This window comes from Delphinus delphis, chromosome 14 (genome assembly GCF_949987515.2).
Source record: "Delphinus delphis chromosome 14, mDelDel1.2, whole genome shotgun sequence".
In the NCBI taxonomy this organism is placed as follows: Eukaryota; Metazoa; Chordata; class Mammalia; order Artiodactyla; family Delphinidae; genus Delphinus; species Delphinus delphis.
In genome coordinates, this window is record NC_082696.1 from 86,211,181 (window position 1) to 86,230,264 (window position 19,084).

At 33.6% G+C, this 19,084-nt stretch overlaps 1 protein-coding gene across 1 annotated transcript in view; it reads left to right on the plus strand.

Annotated features, from left to right (window-relative positions):
- The window catches only part of EYS (eyes shut homolog), a 1,667,443-nt gene that overhangs the window by 172,683 nt on the left and 1,475,676 nt on the right, over nt 1–19,084 (plus strand). Inside the window, exon 10 of the mRNA XM_060030409.1 lies at nt 6,255–6,264. Coding sequence (XP_059886392.1) covers nt 6,255–6,264 — 10 coding nt within the window. The remainder of the gene's footprint in view (nt 1–6,254; nt 6,265–19,084) is intronic.

The window sequence follows — 19,084 nt, forward strand, 5'->3', positions numbered from 1 at the left end:
TAATTAAAAAAAATCAATCCTGGGACACAGAGCCTTGAGAATGGGCTACTTTATATTTTAAGCTAAAGGCAACATTCTTTTACAAAGGTTCGGAGCCAGCATAACTAAGCAGAGGCAAGAGAGCACAAAGGTTAGAGCCAAAGGAATAGATCCAGTATGAAGTCAGGTTTGTTCTTCTCTTATATATTTATTTAGCTTGGCACAAGGTATCAAATAAAATAAGGTCACAGATTAATTATACATGTAAAACTATTGAGTAGTTATGGCTTTCTTATTCGTACACTGAATATGAATGATGAATGAAGTTATATTGGCATAATTAAAGCTAGCTATATTTGTAAGTCTAGGTATCTTCAAAGAAGCATAGATGGGCTCTTATATCATTGATGATGCTAATTATAAGAGTCTCTAACTTTATCAATTTTAATAGAGTTATGAGCACACATGATAAAAATTTAGTTTTCAATATGTTATTCCCTATTGAAGTCTACTTAATAGAGAGCTGCTGGCTTTTTAAATCAATTCCAAGAGAAGTATAGTATCTTCATTAATGTAAGAGAAAACAGAGCATATTACTGAAAATGAAACGGCAGAAGCCAGGATTTCCATAAGCTGTTTTTAACAGATTGAAAAACATGAAATTTGGCTCAGTTTCTCTTTGAGAACATGCATTTTATCTATCAGTCATTATCCTTCATGAAGTGTATGGCTGCATGAGGCGCAGCCCACAATATGAACTTTGCCTGAGGCACAGACAGAGCTCACATCCACATAGGAAACATGCTGTGTATTATTTGAGGGCAGAGAATATCAATGACTCCAGGTATGTCTCCATTCTTCTTGAAGTATCGGTGCACTAAATGGGCACAAAACATTGTATTATTGTCTATCAGGTAAAAACCTTCAGGTAAGTTCCAATAGTGGCCAAGGAAATGGCAAGAAGATAAAAAACAGAATTAACCTACTATTTTGTAGGCAACTATTAAGATTGTTTAGGATTTTTCTTATATTAATTCACATAAATGTCAATATGAGGCCCATAAAATTTTGCAACATAGAGGAAGAAAACTTCATAATATTGCAGTAGGAAAGTATACTTTTGTACAAGATCTGCTAGAAATTAAAGAAGCTAGTTTGACACAATTGTTTTTTTCTCTTAAAAAAAGAATATACAGTACACTATGAAAAAAGTTATGAAGACTGAGAGCAAAGTAAGAATAGTCATCTGAATAACATATGAGAATAATACAGCTAAAGATTAATACAGGAGAAGAAATAAAATCTCCATTAGAAGCAATTAGTAGAATGAGTATAAAAGTCAAAATTGTGATGTGAAGAATAAATATGGAAGAGTTTTACTAAACATAAAGGCAATAGTAAAAATGAGAGGTTATTAAAAAGGAGAGTCAACAAACTGCTAACATGGATTACGAAATAAAACCAAAACAAATGCTAAAGAATTATAATAGAAGTTAAAATATATATGTCAATTTTTAAGTTGTATAAGACATTTAAAATTATAATTTGAAATTGTGAGACCAATATTAATGTATTTAATTCACTATCTTGAGCTTAATATTTTTTAAAAAATAAAAATAAAGATTACTATAGAATAAGACTTGTTCTCTTCAAAGTTCAATGCCAAAAAGAACAAGAAGTACAACATCTATTGACTTTTGACAGAAAAATAAAATAGATTAACAAATAGTGCTGAGGTTATACTTTTACATAGGCAAAGACAAGGAAAATTGTAATATATATTACAATTTAATTTTTAAGTTTTTGAGAATAGAAGAGAAAGAAAGGTCAGTATCACTTTGGGTACTTGAAAGTGTAATATATTAACAGACATGAATTATTTTGAAACCATGCATTTTATAATAAACCATGTCCAGTAATACACAAAATCATTAAGATGACAAAACTTAGTGTTTGTGTATTTAAATACTTCTGCCTTATCAGCATATACCAACTTTGTATTCTTTGGGTTTTTGTTACGTAACCTGAAAAATGAGCAGTTAAAACCAAGTACTGGGACAAACCACCAAGTCAAAATGGAAGTTTATGTGAAGAATGTATCAATGAGTCTACATGCAACTGCCCTGGGGGGTCAGTATCACATTTAAGAGTATAAATTTTAAATGTAAAATTTGAATTTTCCCAAGGAATACTTATCCATTATTTTTTCTGGAAACAACTTTTATTTGCTTTACATTTTTGGTGCAGTTAATAGCAAATTAGTCATTATTATAGAAAATATGCTATCGATTATATAAAAAGAGAAATATTTATGTTCAAAAGTAACAATTTCAAGACTGTCTTCACAAGCTGAATGTACTCATGTCAGGAATGATTTTCTTCACAGACTGGTGGAATTGACTAGATTGCGATATTGTTGAAGGGAATAAAGAAAACATATTCATTATTAAAACAATCACCTTTATTAAATAAGTTAGATTTTTGATAGAAAACATTTATGTTACCTTTATATGTGTTTAAATGTAAGCAGATGGTGTGTATGGATCTATCTGTACACAGCAGTGAAATGAGTGTCATGCAGTTATTGTATTTAACACAGTTTGATACTTGCTTCCTGGGTGAGTTTGCAGGCTCTAGTAATGAGGCATATTGCTCTGAATACTTAGCGTCGATGAGAAGTAGTGATTATCTCCATTTTCTTGGGTATTTTAAAATTTTTTCATGATAAAAGGTAGCATTCTTTCACTGAAAACAATAATATATATCTTAAGCTTATTTATGTCAATGTGTATACTTTAAACTTCACTATGCGGAGGCCAAGTAAAATGCTTTATGCTTCTGGCATCTGGATTTTCACTTAATTTGTGGCTGTTTTCTCCATATATTTCTGATTGACATGGTAATAGCAGGAAGAGCACTTACATTTTCCGTCTTTTGTCTCATTGAGTATCTGAATAAATGCATTTTACTATTCCCCCGCCCCCAATGGGATATATAATTACCAGTTGTATTTGATATTTCAACAGGTTACAAAAGTCATAAAATTGTTCAAAAGCAACGTATCCATTTGTGTCAAGTGTTGACTCCATAGCTAGCTTCTGTATAGATGGATAGAGCACTATAATTTCAACACCAACAATTGTAACAAATTTGTAAGTAAGAAAAAAGATACAGCACATTTATTAGAATTTATTGTTTTAAATTGTAAATAATAGTTACAAATTTTAGATATTACTTAGGAATAGATTTAGGATAAAATATCCTATTAATCTATGCATCACTGAGTATATGTCTTTTTATTCTAAAGCAAAAATAACAAAGCAAAATTTATATATTTATATGACATATTCTCAGCTTTTCTAAAATAATTTATATTTTAAAATTCAGTTTTACATCACTTCTTAGAGAAAGTTCTTATCATTTTACTGATTTCGGGCTCTCACTGTTGTGGCTTCTCCCGTTGCGGAGCACAGGCTCCGGACGCGCAGGCTCAGCGGCCATGGCTCACGGGCCCAGCCGCTCCCTGGCATGTGGAATCTTCTCGGACTGGGGCACGAACCCGTGTCCCCTGCATCGGCAGGCGGACTCTCAACAACTGCGACACCAGGGAAGCCCCATTTTACTGATTTTTCTTCATTCTGTCACTTGTAGGCAGTTACTAAATATCATAGTATACCTAAGACCTAATTGTATAAGCTCAGAATTGTCTAAAAAGAATAGCAGGGATTCACAGCAGGCTACTTCGTTTGCTTGAGTAGCTCAAATTTTAAAAGTTGTAAGAGACCAAAAGTATCAGTATTAAGAGGTCAAACTGTGGACAATGCCAAATAACACACCACTGAGTTTAAACGCACTTTACTTGTAAAATGAATGACATTTTGAGAAAATAAGCTAAACTTCATGAAAATAGTTTGAGAAAGTCTCCATTTCAAGCCACTTAACTATACAAATAAGGCCAACAATCAATAAATTGCATTATCTGATTCAGCCCCAGAAATTACAGGATGTTTATAAAATGAAAATTAACTAATTCCTGATACAAAAGTTTCACATTTTCTAATCAATTGATCAAAATAAAATGTTAAAGTTACACATAGAAATACTTATAAATTTGGTCACATGTGATATATATCTTATTTTTGTTTTATTGAAAAAATATGATTTTTCCTTCCTTTAGACATGTCAAAATGATTATTCAATTTGATACATTTAATTTTACTTAACTTCATTTAATTTTGGTATTGATAAAATAACTTATTGGAAAATTTTACCTAGACATGTAGTTTAAGTATTTTTTAAGTTACCTGAATACCATGATATTAGAAATACTAAGTTATAGGACAAACCAAGCAGTATTATTTGTTTATGACTGGATTTCTCTCAGTTTCCCTGCTGTGGGCATTCAGAGGAAGACACTGCCCAGTGCCATTTGCTCTCAATCCACACATTCTCTCTACGGTAGGTCTGCCTGCCAATGCAGGGGACACGGGTTCGTGTCCCGGTCTGGGAAGATCCCACATGCCGCAGAGCGGCTAGGCCCGTGAGCCATGGCCGCTGAGCCTGCGCGTCCGGAGTCTGTGCTCCGCAATGGGAGAGGCTACAGCTTTCCATCTAAGAAAATGAGATGGTCTGAAGAATCCTCTACTCCTCAAGTTATTGAACACCAAAATCACAAAATTGAATTCATATTAGTAAGAGAATAAACATTCTCTTTTTATAAAATCTATGGTAAACTGTAAATAATCAAGATGTCACATAAATGGAGAAATGTAAATTATTTCTGCATTTAAAAAAAAAAGAATTTATTTTGATTTTAACATTGATACAGGAACCATTTAAAGCATTATTGATGAGTACTTATATACTTCATTCATTCATTTATTCACTCACTCATCCAATAGATAATTATTAGTAGATAATCAATTATTATGCATACTATTTTTTAGACATGGTAGTATTTTGGGGAAAGTGATTAGGGGAATCACAGATAAACAAAGAGAGAGTCTGCCTTCAGGGAGCTAAACGTTTACTGGGGGAGACTACAAAAAACAACAAAAAAGGGAAGGTCTAGTCTAATGCCTGTGTCACTGTGCTGTGAAGGAAAACAGTCCAGTGGCAGGAGGGGAGTGAGGTGGTGGGCAGTAGCTATTTAGATTAATTGATAAGGGAGAACTCTAAGGAGTGACAGGTGAGCAGAGATCTAAAAACAGTGATGGAGGTAACTATGTGAAGAGTAAGAGGAAGAAACTTTTAGGCAGAGAGAGCCTCAAGCACAACAATCTTGAGGTAAGCAGGGACCATGTCTCATAAGGTCTATAGGCCCCAGTTACAACCATGATTTACCAAATGCTAATTAGGACACTTAGACTTTTGTCCACTTGACCTAGAACATTTTGTTTATACAGATCAAGCAAGAATCTATGAGGCTTCCCCTCTATTTCAGTTCCAGGAACACCATGATCAACTAGCCAGTGCCATAGGTCTGTAGGAAGCAGACAATTCTGACTGCTGCTTTGACTTCTTGCCATCATGACAAACATGACCACCTTGTCTTTGGTGATTGAGTTTCACCACTTGACCCCTGTCACCCTGAACTCTAATTACTTTCACTGTATTTAGATTTCCCACTTTAGTAACTACAATTCCCCCACTTAGGTGTAGCTTGCAGAGAAGGTCTTCAAGGATGCCAGGAACCCCATCACAAATTTATTTCTCACTATCATGGCAAAGGTATATCCTCTGGACCCTCCCATGGTAAATAAGCAGGTCTTAAATGACAAATCCTCTTTCACATTCCAATCTCCCTAAACCTTCAAATACTTCCCTCTACATTAAACCAAGGCAGGTGAGGCATTTCCAACTCACTCACTGTGGGCCCCCGTTTTGGGGGTCCATGTTTCAGCAGGCAGCCAAACACACTGCTAGAGCCCTTTCTATCTCCCCAGCTGTAGCATGAAAGGCAAAATTTCTGCTTAGTGAGCCCATATCAATACATTTGGCCTGATCCCCATGTAATATTTCTTCTGCCATTATCCCACAACCTCAATGTCCCTCCCACATATATTCCCTGGATTTCTCTCTGTGTAAATTAGAAAACTCAAGTACTTCTTTTGGAGTATAGTAGGTCACCCTTGCCACCTCACCTTTAGGGCCTGCTGTGACTAGAGTCTAGTTATAGGCCCAGAAGTGAAGAGGGGTGGAGGGGGTAGGTTCTGAAGAGAATCAGCATTGTCACCGGTGACAACTCTCTCAGGAAACCATTACTATTTCCTCAGACAATGCAGAGTTAATTCCCTTAGAAGGAGTGGAGAGTCCCCACACTGAGGGAAAAGAAGACTCTCCTACTTGGAGCAGAGAAGTCTCTTCCCCTGGGAAAGAAGAGTCATTAGGATTTAGGGACTCTGTGTTCCCAGCTTCCTCAGGGTCTTCCCACACATCCTCATCCCCCTTTCAGCATCCCATTCCTTCCCATCATAGCCTTCATGTTCACACTGGGAGTTCAACTTGTACTGTAATTCTGCTGGTCACAGGACGAGATTCTGTATTTGATTTTCAGCAGTCTTAGCCCTGTGGTGACAGGACATAAGGGTCTCCTTCAGGGCACATGTAGATGTTTTCAGGTCATTTATGTAGAACTTGATCTGAGAATTTGAATCCTGAATCTCATCCTCTTCTTTCCCCACTTTGTCCAGCAACAATTAGGAACAACCTCATTATATTCATTCATTTGAGCAAAATGTTTGGAAGTACTGTATTCACAGTCCCCCATATCCTTGCTTCTTATACATGATTGATTAGGAATATCCAAGTGATAGTTTGCTTATCTTCGGTGCCAGATCCCATCATGGACTCTCTGTGCTCTCTTTACTACTGAAAATAAAGTCATCGGCATTTTTAAATCTTGATTAGAGAGATAATTTCAGATACCTCAGAACAAATTTTTAAAAATTCATCTTTAAAATTCTGTTCCTCTAGAACCACTTTCAGTACCAAAATATGCATTAGGATTCCCCAGAGAAACAAAACCAATGGGAGAGTTATAGACATAGATATAGATATATAAAGATATTAATTGTAAGGATTAAGGAGGCTGACAAGTCTGGAGAGCTGCAGTGAGTATGAACCTGTGTGGAGAATACATTAATATATTGTGCCTTCATGTCATATTGAACAAATGTGAAATTAACCTTCATTGATAAAAAAACTAGAGTCAGTATCCAAACCATCTTGACATGAAAGAGTATAGCTGTACAAGAAGAACTAATTTTATGGATAAATAAATGTTGCATATTGATGTGAGCTGCCCAATCCAGCATATGCGTTAGATTGAGGTTTATGCAGCCCAACATAAACACTTGCACGTAAGATGGGGGATTTATTTTTATTTTTCTAAAATTTTATTTATTTATTTTTGGCTGTGTTGGGTCTTTGTTGCTGTGCGTGAGCTTTCTCTAGTTGCAGTGAGTGGGGGCTACTCTTCCTTGTGGGGCGCGGGCTTCTCATTGCGGTGGTTTCTCTTGTTGCCTAGCACGGGCTCTAGGCGTGAGGGCTCAGTAGTTGTGTGGCTCATGGGCTTAGTTGCTCTGCGGCATGTGGGATCTTCCTGACGAAGGATCAAACCTGTGTCCCCTGCTTTGGCAGGTGGATTCTTAACCACTGTGCCACCTGGGAAACCATGGGGGTGGGTGGGGGGGAATTTAGTTTTAGCAGAGCATCCTGATCATGGCTGGTAATCATTGTACTGTAATCTGATAGGAACATATGCCCATCAGGAAGCTTGGATGCAAGAAAGGAGATTTTATTAAACAATAATAAGGTATAGCACGTAGTCTCATGAAGACCAGACGTCTGCTGGCTGACCTATGAGAAACTCAAAAAACACCAAACCTGTAATAAATAATCAGGCCTGCATGCCACGAGTTCTGTCAGTGCTTGTTGCAAATTATAGAAACACACATGTCTGCCTGGTGCTTGCTTGGAGATTGCATCCATCTCATTCATTTTCCTCCTCAGGTTACTGACTTCTGAATCTAGGTCTCACTGGGACACCTACCTTGTAGAGCTGAGTCATGTGCAAATACCTAAAGAGCAAGGTACTCTGGGAAGTGGAACACATCATGTGGGGGATTATAAAATGCAGGAAGTATGTTCAAAGGTTGACTAGAGACTGCATATGGATTATTGAGTAGAATCTGGTTGCCTTCTTTCAGAGCTGATGCTGACACACAGCTTATGGAGTCAGGGCAGGATGAGCAGGGTGATGACAGTCTGAATAATGATCAACAGGCTTACTTGGAGATGCTATTTGCCTTCACATTTTGTAATTGTTAAACTTTTTAAACTGTTAAAATATTTGTAATATGAAGAATAAGGTAAGTGATTATAAATTCTGAAGCCAGAACTGTAATAAAGTTATCAATTTGATTCAGTTTTTTAAAGTTTTATAAGAAATAAATCTGACCATTAATAGAATGTTATAAATATAAAATAAAATTTTATAAAAAGATTTTAACATCTTTTTAAAAACTGACTTTGAAAATTCTACATGCTGAGCTATAGAAATGTCTAGCAACTAACTTCTCTCTCTCCAGATAAAATGATGTTCTACCTCTTTCTAAATAATGAGCATGATATAACGCCCACAAAATCCCAGTTTGATTTAGTTCCAGGATGTTGAGTGTGAGATGTTTCGTTTCCAGTGTCAATAACTGTCGTAACTCAGGTTCTGTGCTTTTATAACCTTCCCACACTTCTCCTTATCTTCAGATCTTTGCTCCTGTGATTACCTCCTATCCTTTTCCATGACTATTTTGTATTAGTCTTTTAGTATAAGCTTTCTCAAATAAATTTTAGACGAGTAGGGGAAATCAGAGGATATAAATTATGCATAAATAGCATAAATGTTAGATGTTTTCTTACCCTAAGAAGAATATTTAAATACATAATGTTCACAATCTTTTCCAAATCTGAGAATAATCCATTATTTTTATTATGCAATCTAATCCAAAACCATGATTTACCTAGAAAATGTTATCTGTTTGATAATTTGGTAGGAACAGACTCAAACATGTTAAGGAATCAATGTCAGTTACATATTTTCAATCTATTTCACACATATATTTGCAAAGATTTTTTCATGATTATTCCTAACACCAGTAGGTACTTTCATAGGTATTTGTTTCAAAAATTATAATTTATTAACTATCCCTTAAACTTACATGTTATAGACAAGACTTTCAGTTTATGAAATATGCAAGGTATCATTCCTGAATGTAAGATCTTATTATATTAGCCAATATCCTGTGTATAATAAGGCATAACAATGTATTCTCTGTGTGTGTGTGTGAGTGTGTGTGTGGATGTGTGTGTGTGTGTGTGATAGGGAGTGCTTTTTCTATTAGGTTAATTTCAATGTCATGGTCTTCTTTTGAAGGGTTAAGGATTTGACAGAGAAACCACTCATTCCTTCTTTCATGAAGAGTTTGGATAACACAATTAAAAATATTCCATAATTTGTAGAAAGTGTCTTTTTGTTTTATTGTTTTGATCTTAGTGTTTGGGTATTTAGATCCTCAAATACTTATCCTGGATCAGAATTCAGCTGGATACATGATAGGTACCAAAGGGGATTGTTAGAAATGTATCCTGTGCTGTATCCAGAAAAATTATGACTTATTCTGTCTGGGATGAAGTCTCATTGGTAAACACTACTTTGATGGCTGCATACCTCTCCTATAGATATTGTACTATGGTTATGGCTAATCAATTATTTTGCCAAGTTTGGGCAAGGATGCTCTCATAGCATCCTTTCATTTTTATCTAATTAGCCATTTTCCCCACCTATAATTATTATCTTTCTTTGGAAAATTATTATAATGTAGAAAATATAGAAAGAATAAGATTAAATATTTATGGTAAATATTTATTTAATAATAATTTAAAATTTGAGCTTTTATAGTCTCACATAAAGCACAAGTAGGCCATGCTTCCAAATTGGCACTTCAAGATCATAAGTGCTCCCAAAAATCCAGGCTTGCAGTAATGCCTGCTGAGGCATGTGCAGAAAATTTCCGGAAGAAGCAAAACTTGTTAAAAAAAAAATAGGGCTTAATTCCACATTGTTACACGTATGATCTATGTTTCTGTGATTATATCAAGGTAGATAGATATAAAATTATAAAATGTAATGTCAAAAACTTTGTATTTTAAACTAATATCATACGAAGCTTAAATAGGAAATAATTTACTGGGTAATTTTTCACATGTTCACTTCTTTCTTTGAATGCATGCTACTACTAATGTAGATTTAAATAGTTTATGCAATCTGTTAGTATAAATAAAGTAAAATTATTTTATTTTATTTCTGTAGATTTAAAATGTGAATGAAGCAAGCTACTTAATTTTTCAGTCCTTTATGAATCCTTAGAGTGTAAAATGCAATGCAATCTGTATTGCATTGAATATTAAGGGAGTGATATATTGTTGCTTATAAATAATAATAAGGTAATAAATATATTATTTCAGAAATAAAAGAAATTTATATGGACACCTATGCTAATGTAGTAATTTTTTTTAATAACAAAGTCTTTTGTTTTAGAATGCTAATGTGAGAATATTATGAATTCTCTTTACATTATCAATAATGGGCAAAATTATGGCAAAGAGTCTATTGGATAGCTTCTCAGTGCTAACAGAATAATACCTTCAAATACAATGAAAGACATATTATGTATGAGTGAAGGAAAAATAAACCCCTTAATGACATAAATAAAGGAAATCTATAAAGTTAATAAAGTACATTGATAATAATTGGAATAAACTATAACTTATAAACAAATTATAGACTAGATATTTCTAAAACTTAGGTCACTTTAAGTATCTGCTATTTTTCATTGATTTCACTAATAAAAGTGAAATATTCTTCAAAATAAAATAACCAAAAGCTCTCATCAAATTTGCAATTTTAAAATGTTTAAGGAGACAATGAAGTACTTATATGTTGAGGTCCATTTATTTTCTAAACTTTGGGGGTTATTTACTTCTAAGAGAATGTCTATGTACACCAAGAGTCTGGCTAGTTTAAAAAAATATGTTTATTCTTTACCTGTTTAAAAGTAGTGAAAACAATTTGCGTTCAAATATAGCTGTGGATTTGGAGACATGAGGTAACTTCAGTGTTTGATAGGAGAAGCATTTATTAATTAACATTTATTCATATATTTGCCTTATGAAGGAGTTCTGTTTTTTATCAGATATTTTCATGCATATGAGCAACACTCTCCATATTTAATTTCTGAATCATTACAATGTTTAAAAGTTGCTTTCTCACCCATTACAAAACTAAATTATCTACTTTGTATGTGCTTTCATTATTTACCATTCCTTTTCGTTTTATAATAGACCTTAGAGTTATAAAATGGATTTAGAATAATATAATATTGATGAAGGAGGAAATGGATTCATGAGTATGCCATGATTATGGACAGTTACTCAGTAGGTACAACCACCTAATTATCCTCTTTATATGGGAGTCTCTTTAAAATTTTAAAGGTATTATTTAAATTTAAAAATAGCCTGCATGTTCTGAGAGGCTATATTAAGGATAGGAAGGTAAATCATTGAAAGACGAAAATAAGGAATTGATCTAACCATATTTGTTCAAAAATGATTCCTTCGTCTGCAAGTACAAGGGATGCATTAGTGAGTGGCAAGATTGGAAGTTGAGAAACAAGTCAGGGACTATTCTAATAGTTCAGACGAGATACCAAATATTTTGGATTAATGTGGTAGAAGTGAACACATTAAAGAGATAGTTAAGGGGTCTTGTCAACAAAACTGATGAGTGAGGAGACAGTGGTACTAATTAGTATGGTTAAATATGGATCAGTTCCATAACTTCCTATTTGGTCTCCATATGCGTAGACTTTCCCCATTCTAATGTCCTCTTCAGTGAGTAGACAGTTTGATGTTTTAATGAAAATGACATTGAAAGCATGTTAAATATATTCCTTTAAAACAATCTCCTCTGTTTTAATAAAATAAACTTAAAAACCTAAAAATATATAGCTACATTTACTTTAATGAATCTAAATAGTGCCTCTCCAGCATGCATTGTATACCCTTAAATAGATTTGGAGTTTGGCATTTTATCTAACTCTGAAAAAGTAACCCATAGACATTTGTATGCAGTATAGAACTATCTATAGAATTCAAAACCACTCTTGCCTTTCCCAAATGGTAATTACATCTTGTACATTTGAGCTCTCACTAACAAGTAACAACATGTCATCCTAAGTGAATGAGTTAATGCATTTCTGGTTTGAGATAGATCACTGAATGTTATGTATGACCCCACTTTTCATTGGAGAATACATTATATTCAATAGTGCATTCATTATTCAATAATTCAGTAATTCATTTCCTAATCATTATATTTGATTATTAAGTATGTGCTTGACATTGTCTGATATGTAATGTATTGGCAAAAATAATTATGAATAAGTTGATGATGATCAATAATACTAGAATTCTTCAGTTGCAAGTAATACAAATTCCCCTGGATAATTTAAGAACAGGTAAGTTATGGGAAAGATATAATAAGCTATCAGAACTTACAGAAAGGCTTGGGAAAAACTCCTGAACACTATTTAGAACTGAGCCAGTTACAGAGATCCAGGTACTGGACACAAGATGGGTTTCAGGAAAGGGGCAGTCTACCCTTTCTTTGTACCTTATCAGAATCAGACTCTTGGGAGGAAACCTCTGACAGAAGAGCTTAATCCACTGGCCGTGGGAGAACATGTCTCTGATGTCTCAACAAATCATGTTCTATTGGAAGAGAATTCCTCAAAATAATGTTGTTCAGAAGGGGCTATGGAGTGCTTCATAGCCAGGAAACAGGAAACATTTTGTATACTGCTAAAACAACTCTATTATATTAGTATATCAGATTAACTATTTAACAGAGCTAAAGAAATAAAAGCATTAAAATTTTGAAAATGGAAAAATTTTGACATTACACTTATTGGAGAAAGAATGCGGTACACACAGATTAGAATAAAAAAATCTTAGACTCAAATCATGCCTTTAAAACTTATAACAGTTTGATTTGGGGCAAATAACCTTTCTCTATATTTCTTTACAGATAAATATTTTAGATAAATAATATGTGTTTTATCTTTTTCATTATCATATGAGTATTAAATACAACAGTCTGCAAGAAAAACCTTTTGTTAAGCACCATGAAAACCATAATTGAGTTGATATTACTTTAAAGCTAACATGTCAGACTTTTATTATACATAAAATATCATTTTAGAGTATTCTGGATATTTGCTACCTTAGCATTCAGTTACAGAAGAATGGTGAACACAGGAACACACATGGATATGGTCTGTCTTTTTCTGTTATTTTTGTGCTCAGCTAGTAAATATTTTGATTACATGTAAAAATTATATCTATATCTATCTATAGCTTTTCAAAATGCAGAAACTTTAAAAATAACAAATATATATCTTATCAAAATACAGAAACTGAAAATAACCATTAGCTGAACTTCATTTTTTTGATTCCACAATATAGCAAAAGGCAATGTACAATATAATCTAACAGAATCTGAATGATATAGATAAGATTTTCTGTTCTTAAAATAATCTTAATGCATTTTGAAATGTAGTTCTACATTTTTTAAGGCTCAGTGAAGTGCAAAGGTCTCCAAGTAAAGTAACTCCCAAGAATGATTATAGTACTCAGTAACTCAAACACCTAGATTAAGTAAAACCTCTCAGATATTAGATAAGAGAAAGTAAATAGAAATATAATATTTGGAAAGAACAAATGACTTGGTGGAGTAAAGGTAGTGACCATTTCCTAATGGTCCTTATAGGAAAATATTTTGATAGAAGTCCTGCTTCGACTTTTTCTTTCCTTACTTTTTGTCCTTGGGTCCTTCGGGGCATTTTTTATTTATTGTTCTAAAAGTATACTTAGAGCATATATTGTATTAAGGAAACCATAGTGAGTATTGTGTGGCATAATGCTCTTAAGCATGTATTGTGCACTTTAGAAAAATTATAATAAATCAAACAGGTAAAATATGAAAATAAATAATCAACAAATTAATATGAGAGGCAGTGATACTATATTAATGGAGTTTAAACAGAGACAATTTTTAATGAGAGAGAGGAATGAAAGCATTATGAAGGAAGTGGCATTTTTGGTGAGGTCTTGAAATGTCGATAAGCCTTAGAAACAATGAAATAAGAAGGAAGAGATGGATCAGAGAGATGAAAGAACAGACACACAGACCTCTGTGTGGTAAAGTAGAGCAAATATTCAGGGATCTGCAGGTAGATCTTTGGAACTGATTAATCAGTAGAAATCTGCCATCCACCACCTTAACTATATCTATGATCAACAGTCACAGCGAGATGATGTGAGCAGCCCATCACTCTCTACATGAGTCAGAGCTGGAGTGCTGCCCACATATCCCAGTTCTAAACCACCATTAATTTTTCTGCACTTTTGATCCAATTTTAAAACACTTGAAGGTTAGTGGGAGAGCATTCCCACTAATAGTAGCAAAAATGGAAAAGTATGTTGAGTTGAGCCTTAATTCCTTGCAAAATTTGGTCATTTTTACTGATCAATCATAGGAAGTCCAAGAGATTTTGGATAATTGACAATTTTGACTTTGCATGTGTTTGGAGTTGGCTTTGTTTTGTTTTCATTTTCTGACATTAAAAATGAATTTTTCTTTTTTCCTTAGTACTATTTGATGTTTTAATTCCTACATGGCCACTTGACTATCTAAATTTACATTCAAGTAGAAAAACACATCAACCATTTTTAAATAATTTATTGAATCTCTCTCTCTCAGGATATGATATTTTATGCTGTGGTACACAAAGACAAAATCTCAGAAGATTAACACCACAGACATTTAGTTCTTGCTGTAAATCAGTGGGAAGCTCTCAGGCAGCTTTCTCCTACTTAATGGCTTGATATTCCCAGCTGCCACACTGTATTACACCTCCATTTGTTACCGGTGAGGAAGAAGAAGACAGGGACCAGGCAGTGACTCTTAAATGCTTCTATCCTGAAATGAAGCACATTTCCCCTCACTTTTTGTTGACCAAAGAAAATCTCAAGTGATCTCATCTTACTTCAAGGGGGCATATGCATAAAAGAAAAGAAACAAGTAAGGTAGTAATAATGTCTACCACCTATAAGTTATTGTTTTTAATTTTTATTTATGGACATATTTAAATTATTCAAATTCCCCTTTATTGTCTTACATAGATGTGTGATATCAGTTATCAGGTACCTAGAACATCATAAAAGTTAATTATTTCTATCTTCCTCCCCAGTTTGCATTTCTTACATGCAGAATTTTCCTACTTCTATCAATTTATGTGTTTTTTGTTAAGATTTCTTTACAGGAGATTTTCAAAATTATGTCATTTCATAAATGATTTACTAATTTTAGTTAATTTCAAATGGTGAAAAAAAAAACAGAGAAAGTGTTTCTTAACTTTTGGTCTTAAGTATATGGTAGATTCACGTTTTGAGAAACTCAGTATACATTTTGTTATATCTCCTACATGGTCACACTTATATTAACACTCATTTGTCATATTCTGCCAAAAAATTATTTGTAAGTACCAGTAGATCCAGACCATTGCTTTAATAACACCCGGTAGGAGTTTTATTAGTTTTTGACCTGTGCAAGCAAGACATTTTTCACAATCCTCAAAATTACTTATTGGTCAAAATACATATCTCCCTCCCCGCCACCAATACCTGGGTCATATACTGCAACAACATTTACAGGGAAACATTTTTTCTCTTTTGAGATTAAAATAAAACTAACATACACATTAGACAATGCAAATGTTCACTGTGCTAGAAATCAAAATTCCACATGAAACACGTTTCCACAGAAAGCAATGCAAATTTTCAGAAGAGGTTCACCTACATCCCAGGCAAACTTAAAATTGGGAAAATTGTGGACTAAATAACTTTGAAAGGGCAACTTTTTCCTCCAATGCATCAGCCCTTCTTCCTTGTTTCAGTCCATTTTAAATTATTTTTTCCACTGTTAAATTACAACCATGTTTTATTCTATAACTGACTTCAAAATGATGTCCATGTAAATGACAGCACTCATCTTTAACTTGAAGGTAATTTTGCCAAAGTAATTCAAGTGATATACTCGCTCACTAATGTTTGAATATTATGGGAATGGTTTACTTAAAAATGTGTAAATTAGTATGTTTTCCTTTTCAAAAGTGAAGTTGAAATAAAACCATATTAATATCTTTACTAAAATGTTACTTCGTGCTGTAAAAATGTGTAACTTTTCTTTTTGTACCATTTCAAATGACCAGGGTCTTTAATTTCAGAAGGAAAACAATACTATAATAAACAAACAGGTTATTCGGCATGACACTAAATATCACTTATATGAACAGCTCTACATAACTTTCAACTATTTTGGCAGTAATAAATTGGGAGGGTCTTTAAAATATTAAAATTCTGTACTACATTCTACCTTTTACACAGTCTTGTTTTCAAGGATATTACAGATTTAACAATTCTTTCTGTAACTTGAAAATCTAACACTATAGTTCCATTTCTATCAATTTCTCGTCGTACCAAACTTTGAAAAAGATTTCTCTATCAGATACTCAAAAGGTAGGCATTTTGATACTTATAATTAACATTCCATCCCATTCAACCAGCAGCCTTGCTACATAACCAGATGCCAGATGTCATTAGAACTGTTTCCACTCCATCCTGCATAAACTGAATTCTTTGCTTTTTCTTATATCTTAACTTGGGACTTCTTTACTTTATTAAAGAGATGGAGGTGTAATGTTTATGTTCTGATTAAAGGTGCTTAATCACACCTGTTTTATCCCCCTCAAAAAACTCATCTTTAAATCAACAGGCAGACTAGGGTGTGTGTGTTTGTGTTTGTGTGTGTGTGCATGTGCATGTGTGTGTGTGTGTGTGTGTGTTATAGAGGATTGAATAGGAGGAGCAATGCTTAACTGCCCAAATAATTTGAAAAATGTTCTAAGAGATCAAAGTAAATCTCTCTATCAAAAGAAATGTTACCTTTGTATGTTTTAAAGGCTTCTTTTCAGCAACACTTCTTAGAACTTGTGACATTCTCATGTGACTTTATAGATATAAAGAACTTTTAAGCTTCCTACCTTAAGATTTCTTTTAAATCCTCTAAATCTTTTCAGTGAGATTAAGTTTTACTGAGAATGGATTCTGAGAGAATAGCATTTATTTTGTGGTGCAGGGGATACCTGGAAAATCAGAGAAAAAAATAGGATGTTAGAAATTTCAATAATAACTAACAAATAAAGGGTTTCTACTTACATTTTTATACCCACGTAGACCTACTTGTTTGAAGTACCATTATATTAACCAGAATTCTCTACTGCTTATACTTTCATGAATCTACTTCACAAACATAATTGTGGCCCAAAATGATTTCTCTTCTGAAGACTCTTCTATATTGTAGCAAATTAATATACTGTTTTTAGAATAATTTTAATGATGGGAGTCATTCACAGAAAAGAATAAATTACACACAGTAATGTACTCTTATGTGACACATCAGAACATTGCATTTTAAAAACATTTCAAATGCATAAAAAATTGCAACATATTAGCATTTTTCTACTACGTCATAAAATTAATAAAGGAAATAACCTTGAATCACTAATGCCAAAATGAAGTTAGGTGACTTTTTTTTTTTTTTTTTTTTTTTTGTGGTACGCAGGCCTCTCACTGTTGTGGCCTCTCCCGTTGCGGAGCACAGGCTCCGGACACGCAGGCTCAGCAGCCATGGCTCACAGGCCCAGCCGCTCTGCGGCATGTGGGATCCTCCCAGACCGGGGCACGAACCCGTGTCCCGTGCATCGGCAGGCAGATTCCCAACCACTGCGCCACCAGGGAAGCCCCTAGGTGACATTTTATGCTTTTTGTACATATTTTAATGTAACAAAAAGGCAGATACTGCAATGTTATATTCTTTTAGAATGAAGAAATAGATACAGCATATATAATCTGAAATAAATAAGACAGGATAAGAAAATCTGTTCAAAGCCCTGTGCCAGATCAAAAAATTATAGATTTTTTATATAGAATTCAATAGCAAGGGATTCAGTACAAATATACCCAAGCTATATTCAATCTTTGTCTTTAGTTTCCAGTGGTTTCTTTTTTATATGTCTGGCATGGTTATTTTTGGTTTTCATTTTGTTTAATGTTTTATTATTTGGAGTTCCCAGCATTTCTTGAATTTGTAGGTTTACATATTTCAGCATAGTGGGGACTTTTTCAGCCAATCTTTTTCTTTTTCTTTTCTTTTCCTTTTTTTCTTTCTTTTTTTTAGTACTGTATTCTTTGTCTTCTTTTTCTGGGACTCTGATCGCACAAATATTAATACTTTTGTCACTGTCCTATAAGACTCTGATGCTCTACTCATCTTCTTTTCACTACTTTTTCTCTCTTTATTCAGATGTACAATTTCTACTAATCTATGTTCCAGTTCACTGACTCTTTTCTTTGTCGTCCTCTTTCTGAATTAAGCCCACTTAGTGAAAATTTTTATTTCAGTTATTTCATTTTTCAGTTGTAAAATTTCTATTTGATTCATCTTTATAACTTTCATTTCTTTGCTTAGATTTTATGTTTCCATTAGTTTTAGTAGTTTTCATTACTACTTAGTAGAGCATATTTTAATGGCTGCTTTAAAGTCTTTGTCAGATAAATCCAACATCTCAACATTGGTATCTGTTGATTGGATTTTCTAATGTGAGTTGAGAATTTTTTTATTCTCTGTGTGCTAATTGTAGAGTGTATTCTGACCTTTTAAAATACTATGTATGAGATGCTGATCATATTTAAATACTGTTGAGAATATTGGTATTTTGTTTGTTTTAGCAAGCAGTTAATCAGGTTAAGTCTGGCCACAAGTTCCAACCTGCCTTCTGTGGGTTGTGTTTTTAATGTTCCTTCAGTTTTCAAAGGTTTGGTTGTATGATTCACACCAGTCCTGGATGAGAGCCACCTGTGTCCAAGC